The sequence below is a fragment of the Corythoichthys intestinalis genome, chromosome 2, assembly GCF_030265065.1.
Source record: "Corythoichthys intestinalis isolate RoL2023-P3 chromosome 2, ASM3026506v1, whole genome shotgun sequence".
NCBI lineage: Eukaryota > Metazoa > Chordata > Actinopteri > Syngnathiformes > Syngnathidae > Corythoichthys > Corythoichthys intestinalis.
In genome coordinates, this window is record NC_080396.1 from 3,482,370 (window position 1) to 3,498,948 (window position 16,579).

The 16,579-nt window shown below is 40.6% G+C and overlaps 1 protein-coding gene across 1 annotated transcript; it reads right to left on the reverse strand.

Moving 5' to 3' along the window:
• Positions 1 to 1,396: 1,396 nt before the first annotated feature.
• On the reverse strand, positions 1,397 to 15,654 carry ndfip2 (Nedd4 family interacting protein 2). The gene is made up of 8 exons (XM_057823885.1): positions 15,448 to 15,654; positions 11,653 to 11,854; positions 11,439 to 11,569; positions 11,254 to 11,341; positions 6,638 to 6,762; positions 6,491 to 6,557; positions 3,046 to 3,153; positions 1,397 to 2,965 (listed from the first exon to the last, which is right to left on the reverse strand). The coding sequence occupies exons 1-7, from the start codon at positions 15,472 to 15,474 to the stop codon at positions 3,050 to 3,052; spliced, it is 744 nt and encodes a 247-aa protein (XP_057679868.1). The 5' UTR covers positions 15,475 to 15,654; the 3' UTR covers positions 1,397 to 2,965; positions 3,046 to 3,049.
• Positions 15,655 to 16,579: the final 925 nt, after the last annotated feature.

Genomic DNA, 16,579 nt, shown 5'->3' on the forward strand with positions numbered 1-16,579 from the left:
ACAACTGTAGGACCATTGGACTTAAGAGAAAGTGAGTAAACATCTTGTTTTGTATTATGTCAAATACAAATACACCGATTACAAGGTAAACACTACAAACTTTCTTTAAATAAAGGACTACTTGCGTTTGATCATTGATAGGCATGTAAAAAGCTCTCCTCATGCACATTAGCTGGACGTTAGCTTCACAAGTGCAGCCTCCCTCCTCTGGGGAACAAACTGTAAATTGCTCTCCACCGGGCGGTTTGCCGATCCGCAAGGACAATCAACAACCCAGTCGTCATGTCAAATAATCCGGGCGAGTTATGTGTGATTTTCCGCTTCGAAGACTTTGAAACATCACTCGGTTCGGGTCAGCGTGTCGGCTAGCTGTCACGCCTCTTGGTTTGTTTACATTCTCCGAAGCCGGTGAAGGGAAATGAAATATGTCCGATTTTGGTGTCATAAAATATCGTTCGGGAGGTGCGACAGTAAAGGTGAAGTCCACAGTTTTGACCATTATGGAGTCATTTTGCCATGTCGTCCTGAATAAGTGCATTTTTATTATTTCATATTCCATTTAGCACAAGACTTATTTGTCATGACCATGCCATTTATTTAGCAATTGGGGAAAATACTTGGATAAAAAGAATATCCTGTAAAAATATTGAGACAGAAACAATGACATTTTGCAGCTCATCGTAGCGTTTTCCTCGTTGTGAATAGTTCCCCCTCGACGGGCTGACTGGTCTTTCTCAAGCCATTTATTTAGCTATTGGGGAAAAATACTTGGATAAAAAGAATATCCTGTCAAAATATTGGAGTAGAGAGACTGAAACAATGACATTTTGCGGCTCTCTTCGTTGTGTTTTCCTCGTTCTGAATAATTCCCCCTCAATGGGCTGAATAGTAAAACCGATGAGCCCATTCTACCGCTGATGTCATCCACCTGTTGGGGACGCGAGAGCCCTATAATGGTAGGCGTGGCCAACCGGCAAATTAAAAGACTAATTTCTCGTCATCTGCGCTTTGCTAAATTGTTGTATATAGTCGAATCGTCTCAAAATATGATTCTAATTCACATAATAAATGCTCTTTAAGCAGGGGCACAGGGTTAATTCGGCCAGAATGCGGTCGTGATTAAATTATTATTTCTGTGCGGCCCGGTAGCAAATGCGCACCGGAACCGGTCCGCGGCCTGGCAGACGGGGACCCCTGGACTAGAGTGTAGTTTTGAGCATGGACTACAGTTTTGAAGTTAACGGTTTCATTCGCTCGTTGACAGACCCCCCCCCCCCCGCCCCATTTTTTTCTCCTAAGATCTACGTGATTCAGAAGAATGACCCATTTTGATTTCAAAACGGCAAAATTTCGCCAGAAGGTGGCAAGTTTGCATGCCTGAATAATGACCGCCGTACATTTTTCAAACTTTATTGTCATTTCCCGATACATCAATTAATTCCAGTTACAATAAATGACAGGTTACATTTGCCAAAGCAACAACAAAAATGACTGCCATCTTATTTCATTTGTTCTTTGTACTGGTTCATGGCTTTCAAAATAAACGTTGAACTCCTGATATCCCTGCTAATCATTCGAGCATGTAAATCATGCAGAAAATTTTGGATATTGCTGAAAAAAGGCTGAAGGGGAGAAGAAAAAAAAAGGCGAGAAAAAGTTTGGCAATACTTAAACAGTCACAGTTCAGAAGATAAACAAAAAAAAGTGTGAAAAGTGCAAAGAAGACCAAAAAAAAAAAAAAAAAAAAAAAACAGCAGTATTCCACATGATTAAGAATTCAAGTTGAAAATCATAGAAGGCAGTTTTGATTATTTTCTTTAACTGCTCCAACACCACATAAAGTTAAGCAGATTCACAAATTATACTGTACAGAAGTTCAAAGTGCAAATATGAATTGGTTTTAAGCTGGTATTTACATTTTGACATTTTGGGGTTGATGTTTACTTTGTCCAGACGGGCTCAGTTGTTATCACTTTCTATGATTACGCCGAACAATCACATCTCTGCTTGCTTTAGTTTTTTAATTTTATACTAGCAAATAGGATTTCATGTCACAAAACACTTCAATGGAAAAGGACGGATACTATTTATATCTTCATAATATAAAACCATACACATTTGTAAATGCACGGCCAATCACATTTTTAAGTTTTATTGCCCAGCGTTTAATGAATTGTTAATGACGTCTTAATCCAAAAGATTTTTCCCGGCAACTCAACGACATTGCATAGGACTTGTAAATTTTTTTTTTTTTTTTTTTTTTTGCTTTCAGGCCATGTCTAACTTACCTTCTAGCGCAGCCGAAAGTTTGCTTTTCCTCCATCCGTAATTAGACGCTGTTGAATAAGGAAAAAAAACGACCACAGCTGGTGGTCAAATATTTGTCTTGTTACTATCAGAAATGACAGCAGTGAGAGTAGCCCTCCTTCGGTAAAATTGTCTCGCTGGTGATGCATAGGACGTGAAACAATCCTGAAATTCATCCTATTTTTTGGCTCGGATGTGCCAAAAATGCTATTTTATTAGGTACTACTTCAATCGACTATTGCCCCAAAAAATCGGATTATTGTCAGCTCTGAATGGTGAGCCGTCACGGGATATGTCAGCTAGTCCTATATGCAAGTTTATAAATTGTCTAGTATTGATTTAAGTGAAAGTGACTAGGGTGTTAACAAGGGTGTAGGCAGCACCCGCACCCCCTGCCAAGGTCAAAGTGCTAATTCCTGGATGAAGTAAGACTTGATCAGAATTGTTCGTTGGCCGAGCGGCACAACTCACTGCAAGTGGAGAAAATCTATATCTATCCGCTATACATTCAACTACACATTTCTCCCTACGTTTACTTTTTACTTTGCTGCCCTTCTTCCTCTTCACTGCAATGATGGTCTAGCAGGTCATTCGAGGGTGGGGATGGGTGGTAGTTGTTGGACATGTCAATGGAACGGAATGGCAACGGGGCGGAACCCTGCAGGAAAGCACAAAATGATTCAGGACCCTCAACAAATTTTTTTTTTTTTAATTAAAAACAAACAGGTATTGTTTTACCTTGTTAATACAGGAAGAAGAGACGTGTTCTGTGCGAAGAGGCCATGTTTTCTGACATATTGCGGACCTTGAGATAGTTGACAAAACCTCTGAAGAACAGCAGGAGACCTGCACGAGTAGAGTGTAATCAAGATACAAGCTGACCTTTCATATAAGGACGGGTGGCATAAAAAGTACCGTAATTTCCGCACTATACAGTCCCTGACAAAAGTCTTGTCGCTTATCCATTTTGTAGAAACAATTGCTAATAACTAGGGGTGTCAAACGATTAAAATTTTTAATCGAGTTAATTGCAGCTTAAAAATTAATTAATCGTAATTAATCGCAATTCAAACCATCAATAAAATATGCCATATTTTTCTGAAAATTATTGTTGGAATGGAAAGATAAGACAAGATGGATATATACATTCAACATACGGTACATACGGTTTCTTAATTACAACAATAAATCAACAAGATGACATTAGACCATTATTAACATTCTGTTAAAGCGATCCATGGATAGAAAGACTTGTAGTTCTTAAAAGATAAATGTTAGTACTAGAGATGTCCCGATCGATCAGCATCCCGATCACGTCATTTTCAAAGTATTGGAATCGGCAAAAAAATATCGGACGTGCCTTTTTTAATATATATATATATCTTTTAATTAAATCATTTTCGAATTGTATTTAACGTTACAGACAAAATGTCTTACACTCATCCAGAGTACTTAGTTTTGGCTTAAACTAGGGCTATCATGTCGCGTTCAGTCTATAATGGCACCGTTTTACGTATGCATAGAGTTAAAAGGCAACGTTAAATGAGTAGAGAGAATTTTGGCAGCCTTTGTAGCTTTATTTTTAATTGGCTAAAGCCTTACAATCCCTCTCTCAACAATTAGAAATATCGTGGGAAGCAATGTGGGGAAGAAAGGTAGTAGTTGATTTTTTTTCTTAACACCCTATTTTATTTCCCAACGCAGAGAAGATATATCAATTGGTACCAATACGCACAGTCATGGTTGCACTTCCCATCGTGCATTTGGGCAGAAGTTAAATGGCTACAGTATCATTTACTGAAACCTCAACAAATACACTAGATGGCAATATTTAGTCACAATATACAAGGTCACATTTATCCTTTAAGAATTACAAGTCTTTCTATCCGTGGATCCCTCTCACAGAAAGAATGTTAATAATCAGGGGTGCACATAAGTGGTCCGCATGCGCGCATGCGTACTGGACGTAGACAAACGCGCTGGCCCTCAACGGCTTCCATACGCTTTTGCGTACCGATGGCTGACCACTGTTGTAGGAAAGCCCCATTGTGAGTGTGTGTGCTTCCGTTTAATTGTTGCTGCGCTGGCCCTTTAAGAAAGCGAAGCGCGCATGACTCACTTTCTCTCCTCCCTTCATTGAAGCGCACGAGTTACTTTCTCTCCTCCCTTGACTGCTGTGTGCACAAGTTACTTCTCTCCTCCTTTCACGGCATGCAATACGTTCTAAAGCTGCCGTCCTGCTTGTTTGCCATCCGAATGTTGTGTGTGAATGAGCGAGGTGGGTATAGTGTAAAATACTTTGGCAGTTGACTTACCTGTTTAGGGTCCATTGCATTTGTTAGGCGCCACGAGCTAACCGCTAGCCGCCGAGAGCTAGCCGCCGAGCGCTAGCCGCTAAGCGCTAATGCTAATCGTTAGCCCTTTTGGCTACATTGTGAAGGCTAAGAGTTTTGTTGTTGCCAATTCATATATCAATATTGTTGTTTACTTTCCTGCTTAATGTGTATGATCATTATTGTTAATAATTAGCATTTTATTCATTACAAAAGCAGTGTATTACATTTATATTTAATGTTTTTCCTGTTAATTTAGATATACATTTATACAGTATCTTTTATAGGCTATATTATTTTTCTGACATTTATATGGTTATCCTGTATTTTCAGAAACCACAACACAGCTCAAAGTGAAATGCATTCTCCAATTCATCATCAATAAAAGGAATTGATCCTGAACATCCTCCGTCGATTCTCTAACCGGAGTCACAACTCCATAGCGTCGCCGGCTTTACACCACACACCCACAGAGGGATCACCATTCAAATTAGCCCTCTATTTCAACTGTATTTGCGGCGGCCACGAGAAAATAACTTCTCAAAATGTCGAAGAGGCAGGCCACGCTGAGTAATTACTTCCGTGTTCCCCCACCCCCGTCAAAAGACAGACAGACGACAGAGATGTCACCGGAGCTACCGAAAAAAAAAGACTTTTGCTGAAAAGTGGCTACAGGAGGTACCATGGCTAGAAGCAAATGATGCTCGCACGGAAATGCGGTACAAAATGTGCCATGAGAATCCCAATGTCGCCGAGAAGAGCAGCGCATTTTATGTAGGGTCAAAGAATTTCAGCCATCCAAACTTTGAAAAGCACTAAAAAAACAGAGAGCATGTGGCAATTAAGCAAACTATCGATGTCAAACAGGACCCCACTCGCCCTGTGGACAAGTGGCGGAATAGGGCGGAATAAAGGTAATGAACAGCGACATGCACTGACAAACGTGTTTTTGCTCGCATTTTACAAAGCTAAACATGCACGTTCAATGAGGTCTTATGAGGAGGATATCCCACTTTTAAAAAGGCTTGGAGTTAATGTGGGAGCCGCATAATGCCCTTTATTTTGAATTGGTGCTTCTTATTTCTTTACATTTCACTTCAAAGTAATGGCAATTTTGTTGTGCCAGTTGATGTTAATCAGGCATTAATTGTTAATATAATTAATTAAAGTTAATTGGCTCTAAGTAAAGCTTGTCATAAATTTATCGCATTAGGCGGGTCGGCTCTCAAGCTCAATGAGGACCAAGTCACATCTCCAGGTCCTCCTCTGAGAAAATTATGTGCACCCCTGTTAATAATGTAAATGCCATCTTGAGGATTTATTGTCATAATAAACAAATACAGTACTTATGTACTGTATGTTGAATGTATATATTCGTCAGAGTTTTATTCATTTTTTTCTTAATGCATTGCCAAAATGTATATGATTGAGAAAAATTATCAGGAATGATTGGATTTGAATCGGGAGCAGATAAAAAGCAATCGGATCGGGAAGTATCGGGATCGGCAGATACTCAAACTAAAACGATCGGGATCGGATCGGGAGCAAAAAAACATGATCGGAACAACCCTAGTTATCATTTTAAAATGCTTTTGTTCAGCCTAATTCTCAACTCTAAGTATGGAACATAGACTATGAACATAAACCAGGTAGCAACGTTAAAGACTCGACAGGCTACAGAGCGAAATCAAATGAAAATTAAATGTTATGTTTTCATTTTAACAAGAAATGGAGATTGTTTGTCAAGAAAATAATAATATACTGCTTCATTATGAAAGTTGCAGAGTTTAAATTAAGAGGAAAAAAGTAGTGACTTGCAGTCCAAAAGTTACACGGAATAACCAACTTACCAAGCAACAGGAAGATCCACCACAGCCAGTACTGACCATTGAAGTAGCCAGTGAAGTAGTCAGAGAACTAAAAAAAGAAAAGAATATATACTGGATATATCCTTTTGATCAGCTTTCAGTAACTGTAACTTTGACATGCACACACACCCTGACAATGAGAATCCACTTGATGAGTGAGAGCCCAAAGCCACAGATGGCGCCGTAACGCCCTGCGATGGTGTTGGTTAAACAGAAAGACAGACAGAAGCCGATCCAGTTGAACAGGAAGGCCACTAGAGGGGGAGACAAAAACACAATGATGTGAGTAAAGCAAAAAAACAATGACAAAACCACAACCTTAAAAATAAAACCACCTCATAAAATATTCCACAGTATGCCTTCTTTAACGTTCTTAAGAGTGCTGGAACAAATACGTGGGCATTGATGTGATTTCCACTGGTGAAGAAAACCAAAAGCGTCACACCTAACAATGAGTCAATGCCTTCCCACGGAGATCAGAATTGTTTTTAGAAATGTATGAATATAGCTCTGAGGCATGTAGTCTCTATGTCAACTACTGTATGTAATAGGCATGTGCCAGTTACGGGTTTCAAGATTTTCCGTGGTATAAAAATGTCAACTAAAATTTTCCGAAATTACACCTGAGCTTAACCCCCCTCCAAAAAGAAAGTTGCTAGTATGGGAGTACTTCGGCAACCGGAAAGAAACAGATGGGCGCAGCTTAGAGGAGGGCCGACGTGCAAAACATGTTTGCGTAGGGTGGTTGCCAGGGAGGCAGCACCTCCAACATGATTTCATATTTACTTGACCATCATCCGTCACTTTAAACAAAATTTAAAGTGCCTATGACAGCAAAAAGCATGTTTATTTGATATTTCGCGCGGTATTTTATGCTCCTGAATGAAATGGACGGCTTGGATGTGTGTGGAAGCGCTAAAGCGCTAACAGAAAGATTTACACTCCGCAATAAAAAAAATAAATAAAAAAAGCTCTTTTTGTCATTGCATGTGATGTCAGTCGGGCTGCAGCTATCGAATATTTTAGTAGTCGATTAATCGATGGACTAATTAGTTCGAATAATCGAGTAATTGGATAAGGAACATGAAAAATGAAAAGACCTGAGCTGAGCCTCAAACGGCATTTTTTTTTTTTTTTAAATGAGGATCTATGTACAACAAGAGAACTATTGGCTAACTTAGAAAAAGTCCGCTAGCTTACATGCTACAAGATGCTAAAGATTTTTCACAATGCTCTCAACAAATGGTTCAGACACATATTCCCACAAAAAACGGCTAAATATACCAATAAACTACATTATGAATTCATTAAAAAAAACATTAGCTCAAACAAAAACCTACGTTGGTCTTAACAGGGAGCAGTTGGATTCAACCATATGGAAAGAGGCAGACCAGAGGGCAGTGTATCCACCCTAATCAAACTAAATGCAAACATTTTCAAAATAAACCATTACAACGCCACTTTAATTAAACGAATACTCGAAGCGACAAAATTTAATTAGAATTTTTTTTTTTAATCGAATACTCGAGTTAATCGTTGGAGCACTAGATGTCAGTAATCAATTTTTTTCCCATTTTTTTCATTTGCAAATGTGTCACCTTTTAACTGCAGGTTTGCGCTTTGGAGAAGACTGCCAATGTTTTATAGCAGGCTAAAGTAGGTTGCATTTTTTCCATATTAGCCTTAGCCTCAATGTAGCAATGCTAATGTTTACGGTGTTTAATATAGATGTTTCCTTATTTTGTATTTCTGAACTTTAATTCTACAGCGTGTTGATGACCAATACATATGTGAAAGGAACTGTTGTCTCATATGCCATCAGCACGCGCGCACAAATTGATGCACTCGAGCAGCGATAAAACGCAGCCGTTAAAATTACCGCCCTCATTTTTATTTACCATGCGATAGATGGACTCATTGCATACCACGACAGGCTCAGCAACTTCAATAAAACATGTCGTTAGATAGATAGACTTACAATCGGCCAGCTCCTGTCGTCTTCCAAAATTACAACTGAGTGACGGCGCTTTTGGTGTTCATTCACGACGTGTAGCCAAGCTTGGCATTGAAGAGACAGGACACAACAGTGTACCCTCATTTGTTTTGTAGAAGTAAATGTTTTGACCACTCTGGTGCGCTTTGTTGGCTTTGTGCCGCTTTCCCCGCTTGCATACCAAGCGTCCGACATTAAAAAAAAATCTCCCAAACCCCTTTAAAAATTTTATCCTCGGATCAACACAATTCACGTAGCTCAACCTTTTTGACATAAAACAGCGAATTTCGCCGAAATGTGAGAGATTTTCACGCCTGATCAAAGTTTCGTCAGCCGTGATTGCATATATCCATCTGCCGAAACAGCCTGATAGCAGAGATGTAAGTACGCCTGCCCTTCGTTGACCAAGTTAGCGTGGCGGCACTCTGAAAATAAAGACTCTATTTTGGGCCTCGCCTCTCGGCGTAAATTCATTCAAACTTGGGTATCAGTCCAAGACGGCCGTCCACCGCTCAATTTTGCCGAAAAGTCCGAGCCAAATTACTGTAATGCCCCGGATATGAGGAAGAAGGAAAGGAGTCGGTATTGGATTACCCATTTTATTGTGGTAACATTAATAAAGAAAAACAATAAAGTACAGTAACAGAAGGCTGCCGCGACCGCTATCTCTCGCCCATTCTCCCATTCTTCCTACTCGCTTACCCCTGCGTCACAGCTCCCCTGTCCGATCGTCTCTTAAGGGGGCCGCGCGTAGTTACAGACGTTACAATACACAAGGAATGGTCACAAGTTTTAAACGGCCTCAAAAAATTAAAAGAAAACAACTCATTTGCAAAGCGTGGCGGCGTTAACTCATTTGCTCCCAAAAACGTATAATACGTTCAATTTTAAATTGTTTCAGTGTTCCAAAGGCGTATTTAGAAGTGTTTTTTTTTCCAAAGAGAGAAAAAGAGGGTTCTGATTCAGTTTAGCTCCAAAGTACAAAGCTGAAATTCAATTTTAAAGCAATAAAACTGGCCACTGGAGGTCAATAGCGCATTCGGTAAGACCCGCAACCCGGTTCAACGGCAACGAACGGCCAAGCCGCACAGCCGGCGAAAGACAACCAATGGATGCCAGACGTCAGACGACCGAGCAGAACAACCGGTAGGACGCCCGGGATGCCGGCGCTGGACAACCAAGCCGAACGATCGGGACAACTACATGCCGTTGAGTCCATGCTGCTTGCGAGGAGAGCCCGCAGAGACTCAAAAAAAATTGTCTTTATGAGACAGACAGCAGCTGGGGATCGGACTGCTAAGGCCCCCGCCTTTGGCTGCCACCCTACTCACTATGCACCCGACCCCTTTGGCCCCTCCCACAGGTGGTGAGCCCATGGGAAGGGGAACCCATGTTGTCTTTTCGGGCTGTGCCCGGCCAGGCCCCATGGGGACAGGCCCGGCCACTAGACACTTGCCTTCGAGCCCCACCTCCAGGCCTGGCTCCAGAGTGGGGCCCTAGTAAGCTGCGTCCGGGCAAGGGAACCTTGAGTTCATCTATCTTTTTCATCATAAGGAGTCTTTTCCAGCCATGCTTCGTCTGGCCCCTCACCTAGGACCAGTTTGCCATGCGCGACACGCCTCTACAACATTGCGTGCACATCGGGGACAGTGCCTCTGGATTGGCAGACCGGGGTGGTGGGTCCCCTTTTTAAGAAGGGGGACCGGAGGGTGTGTTCCAATTATAGAGGGATCACACTCCTCAGCCTCCCCGGTAAAGTCTATTCAGGGGTGCTGGAGAGGAGGGTCCGTCGGGAAGTCGAATCTCGGATTCAGGAGGAGCAGTGTGGTTTTCGTCCTGGCCGCGGAACAGTGGACCAGCTCTACATCCTCTGCAGGGTCCTCGAGGGTGCATGGGAGTTCGCCCAAACAGTCTACATGTGTTTTGTAGATCTGGAGAAGGCGTTCGACCGTGTGCCTCGGGGATTTCTGTGGTGGATGCTCCGGGAGTACGGGGTACAGAGTCCCTTGGTATGGGCTGTTCGGTCCTTGTACAACTGGTGTCAGAGTTTGGTCCGCATTGCCGGTAGTAAGTCGAATTCGTTCCCAGTGAGGATTGGACTCCGCCAAGGCTGCCCTTTGTCACCGATTCTGTTCACAACTTTTATGGACAGAATTTCTAGGCACAGCCGAAGCGTTGAGGGGGTCCGGTTTGGTGACCTCAGCATTGAATCTCTACTTTTTGCAGATGATGTGGTGCTGTCGGCTTCATCAAGACGTGACCTCCAACTCTCACTGGAACGGTTCGCGGCCGAGTGTGAAGCGGTTGGGATGAAGATCAGCACCTCTAAATCCGAGACCATGGTCCTCAGTCGGAAAAGGGTGGAGTGCCCTCTCCGGGTCGGGAATGAGATCCTGCCCCAAGTGGAGGAGTTCAAGTATCTTGGGGTCTTGTTCACGAGTGAGGGTAGGAGGGAGCAAGAGATCGGCAGGCGGACCGGTGCAGCGTCTGCAGTAATGCGGACGCTGCACCGGTCCGTAGTGGTGAAGAAGGAGCTGAGCCGAAAGGCAAAGCTCTCGATTTACCATATTTTATCTGTTTCTAGCAGGTTCCCTTTTAAGGTTATAAAACTATAGCAGCACAAACAAAACTTTTTACAGCACAAACGATTGACATGGGACGGGGTGGGGGTGTTCGTCTGCGCAATCAGTTGCGGTGATATCATTTGTCAGGAAGTCTTTTAGCTAAAACACAGCTCCAGTATTATACTCACTGAAAAAGGCCAACATGAAGATTCCGTCATTCCCAACTCGCAGTTGGTCAGCATCGCTGAAATCATCTCTGGGAAGAAATTCGTCCTCCTGATGGCGATGAATGCACACATGAAGATAAATCAATATAACAAATGTGGCGATCCACATTTATTGAAAGAAACCAGGCAATAAAATGGCCTCGCACCCGTGATACGACCTCCACGGCGGAAGCAGCCATGGACGCCGCTTTTGCTTTTTCCGCTTCGTCATACGTGGGCAACGAAGTGGCCACGCTGTACGGTGGTGGCACTGGAAAGTCACTTTGGAAACTGGTCTCTGTTGTGAAGAAGCAGCAATGTTGTGGTGACGCCAGGACAAAAAAAGCAATTCAGCAAGAAAACGATTTGTTGGATACCAACCCGGCAAAGCTGCAGTTGCGCCCAGGTCTATAGAGGCGTAAGGTGGCGGAGCTGCTTCTGCACCTCCAGCTTCTGCTGGTGGTGGAGCAGGAAGTTCATCGCTCTGTGTCTGGCTTTGGTCCAGAGATGTTCCAGCCTGGGTGTCGGAGGACGGCTGCTGCTCACTGCCGGAGGCCTCGGAGGAGTCATCCTCATTGTGCAGCTGAAAAAGTTGTCTGGAATTGAATCTCACAGTGCGCTCAAAAGTAAACTGATATCTTAAGATACGAATGCTTCGGTACACAAAAAAATTCATTTTACAAAAAGTTTTTCCGCCGGGACTGGTGTAAAATTAAGATTTAGGGTTAGGGACTATCTAAAATGATTCTTTTAGCGTCTTTATGTTCTCATTTGATACTTTGTTCTTTTTTTTTTTTTTAATTCTATATATAGAGAACATTTATGCACACAAAAAACATATAAAGTGCTGGCCAAAAGTATTGGCAACCTTGCAATTCTGTCAGATAATGCTCAATTTCTCCCAGAATATGATTGCAAATACAAATGCTTAGTAATATCTTCACTTATTTTGCTTGCAATGAAAAAACACAAAAGAGAATGGGGGAAAAAAAACTCCGGACAAAAGTATTGGCACCCTTTGAAAAATCATGTGACAGTGTTATAAGTTATTAAGTTGTTGAGAGGCCTTTTGGTTATTGATAGGCTTGCTGTCCTAACCTGTCTCCCAGGTTAGGAAAGTTGTTTCATGGACCAAGACCACAACGGTCTCCTCTCCTGTAGCACCAAATATTTTTATCTGATGACAAAGCACAATACCTTTTGGGTTTATGTTTTAGTTCAGTGCTTATTGTTCAGGAAACACATCTTTAATTATAGTGACTAATTGATTGTGATTGACTCTAATTATATTTATTTGAAAAAATAAATATTGGCACTTTATTTGAAGTCAAGACTGTCCTTGTCTTTGTTTTGTTTTGTTCATGTCATTATGAAAAATCTGGTGAGGTCAAAGGCAAAAATCTGTGTTGAATCCACCACTAGTTTTTTTAGCCTCCAGGTGTTCACAAACTCGGCTGACTATACATTCAAAAAATTATATATTTATTATCGGTTATCGATATCGGCTTTGAGGAGCGGGAACGATATCCATTTTTTGAAACCGATACCGATATCGATAACTTCCTGCTCCTCAAAGCCGATACCGATTAGGGCTGGGCAATATGGCCTTAAGCACGTATCACGATAAATTGAGCAGATTTACCTCGATAACGATAAATGACGATAAATTCACCCAAGCAGACTGTTATATAATTTGAAAATCTGAATCAATGCATGAAATAAAGATTAACCGTTTCTTGTTGATTTATTTACCAGCTTTCAATTTAATATATTTAACAATTGAACATGCAGTCTAAACATTAAGTCAGTCATTAAGGCTTTTCCACCTGTCAAGGCGCTCAAAGCGCTTTACACTATCTCGCCATCCACCTACTGGTGACGCAGCACTAGACATGTGCCGGTTACCGGTTTCACGGTTTACCGTGGTGTGAAAACGTCGCGGTTTCAAAACCACTAAAATTTTCCGTCATACCTTAGTACGGTATTCGCTATTTTTCATGTGCCAAAATGCAGCCGAAGTGGCTTGGTGCGGCACCGCTCACCCCTTCCCGTTTGTTGCCGTGAGTGTCACTAAACAGCCAGCAAACCCAAAAACAAATCCTCCAAACACAAGGCGTGCTTTTCTTCAATTTATTGAGCTCTCAAATGGTGGTGAAATATACAAATGAATACATTTAAAACGTTGTACAATTGTATTTTTCCACGTGTGATTAGGTTCAACAGGATAGCAGTAGCACCATTAAAAAGTTCGCCAAAAACAAAACGCACATTTTCCTTTCAAATTCAATATACAAACTAACTAAAACTTACAAAGACGAATGTTAGCCTAGGCTAAACTGGGAGAGCAGCTTCTTTTATGTCTCACAGCCGCTGAGTGAGAGAAAAGCTTGAATGAAGGGGGGAAAGAAAAAGAATCGCGTCAAAGATCGCTAATTGAGAAAAGGAGGTCTCACTCCTCACTTTTTTTTTTTTAGATGAAACCTTTCCTCAACAATATTTACATTTTAACTAATTTATAAAACTAACTTATACATTTTCAACTAACTTATTAACTTATGAATTCTTTGTGCTTTTTAACACAAAGGCATGGCATCATGTAGACTAGAGTTGACACAGTGGCTGAAAATGGCAAAACTTCACTTGAGCTTCCCCCTTAAAAAAAGTCATACAGTATATATTTTTTATTTTATTTAGAAGTCTTTTTACTCTTTATAGCAATTATTTTGTTCTTACTCTAATATTGAGCAACTTGAGCTGTGGCTGTGGGTATAGTCTAGGTTCTATTTATTTAAATTTTATATAAAATATGTTATTTTTTGTTTATTTATTTTCACATTATATTCATGTTCCTATTTGCAAATATGTTTTGAAAAAAAATCCTGTTCAATGGAATTATTATTATTATTATTTTTTATTTTTTTTAAACCCATACATCTCAAAATTTTGGGAGTTATAATTGCAATACCGTGATACCGTGAAACCGCGGTATTTTTGCTCACGGTCATCGTACCGTGAAAATCTCATACCGGCACATGCCTACGCAGCACCAGGAGCAACATGGGGTTCAGTATCTTGCGCAAGGACACTTAGACGAGTTCATCAGGGCGGAGAATCGAACTCACAACCTCTGGGTTGGGGGAATACTACTCTACCACTGCCACCACACAGAAGGCGAAAGTTATGTTGCCCTCACAGGAATAAGTTTGGGGACCCCTGCGCTACAGTATCATTTACTGAAAGCTCAACAAAAACACTAGATGGCAATATTTAGTCACAATATACAAACTCACATTTTTCCTTTAAGAATTATGTATAGGATGTTGAATGTATATATCCGTCTTTCCATTCCAACAATAATTTACAGAAAAATATGGCATATTTTAGAGATGGTTTGAATTGCGATTAATTCATTTTTAAACTGTGATTAACTCGATTAAAATTTTTAATCGTTTGACTGCCCTGGTAAAATGATAATGATTTTAATAATTTCCAATTCTCTTGTGTGTGTTTTCATTGCAAGGAGAATAAATGAAGATATTCCTAGCAAGGCATTTGTAATTGCAATCATTTTCTGGAAGAAACTGAGCATTATCTGACAGAATTGCAGGGGTGCCAATACTTTTGGCCAGCGTCTATGTTTATTGTTGCACTACATATCCGTTGATTCAATCCCATCCAATGTAAAACAAGGCTAAATTAACTCCTTTCTGCCATATTTCAGATGGTTTTTAATTATCTGTAGTTGCTTTTTTGATTTTTAACGTATGAATTTACTTGTGTGTTCGGCGCAACTGTGACCTTAAGGGCGAAATCGATCGTTGTGTGAAATTTTGAGGTTGGAACTGTGTGAATCGGTCAAATCCTGTTGGTTGTTGCCAAAAATTGGACGGGAAAAAATAAATATTATCTGTGGCCGCACAATCAGGCGGACAATTTACCGTACTGTTTACATAACCGGTCTGCTAAAGTTAGCTTAGCATACGCGGAAGTATTCACCTTACAGGTTTCCATTATCTTGTGTCGTAGAAATTGAGAAATTCTTTCGAACGGCATAAAACAGAGCAGAGAAAATAACTATCAAAATATAGGGCGTTCTCATTTGATGTTAGAAAATGGTGGTTATGAGTTAAGGCCTTGTTATAGGCCAAACATCGCCATTTAACCCTCAACACTTACCACTTGGTATCGACTTGTTGGATCCATTCTGGAGAGATTCAACTGGCTTGCGAGCCAGCTAATAAACTATAACAAATTTCCTTGCTTGCCAAAACAGAAATACTGTGTATATCGAAGAATAAAATTGTCAAGAAAATACAGCGACGTAAGAAATGGCCGTAGCTCACAATATGCTCGCTTCGTTGTTGATAATGACGTAAAGTTTGGTCAAACCTGTCTCAACGTGTTATTTCCGCCTAAAACTTCAAAACAAAATAAAAATACACCGCAAATGCTCAAAAATGGTCTAAACATTTAAAAATTTGATCTACATTAAAATGTAGCAGATTAAATCCCTTGTGATTTCTATTCGGTAATGATTTGACTCAAATTTACGTTCGTTTGACACGATGTATGTACTTTTATTTTGTAATTTAATGTGCCGCAGTTTCCGGTATTAGCTCGTTCTTTCCATTTGCGGAAGAATGAGTGATTGGATGAAGCAGATGACGCAAATATACAAATCGAAATGATTATTGCCCAATGATTTGACGGGCGTCACGTTTTGTTAGCCTAAAAAAAAGCAACTTAAGTCGAGCCCTATCATTTAAAATGTTTTTTTTTTTTTTAATTTTACCAACACGTCCGGTTGTGGCGCCATTAAATAAACCGGGACGTTTCATTTCAGCTCATTTTCAAACAGTTTTTTTCTTTGTTTCTCATTGCCAAAAAAGTAATATTTTACACTAAGTACAGTTATGTTATATATTGGGGATTACTGTCGTGCAATTCGAGAACCATGTTCTGTAGGTAATCCTTATCTCCAGCAGAGGGCAGAAATGACTAGATAATCGTTTAAGGGACCTTTGCGAATCACTGATTTGAAGTCATTCGAAATTAGACATCTCACGGGCCTGCGCCAAAAAGTTCTGACCAGGATGTGAGTAGTAACAATTTATTAGAGTAACTTTTTGAGAAAAATACACTTCTAGGAGTAGTTTTCCCACGCACACCATACTTTTTACAAGTTCAAGTTTATTGTCCCCTAAGGAGGGGAAACTTATCTTACCGCAGGTGAGCACACAGATACACAACAACAGATAACACATACACATAAAATAAAAAAAGACCACAATTTAAATAATGCTATGAA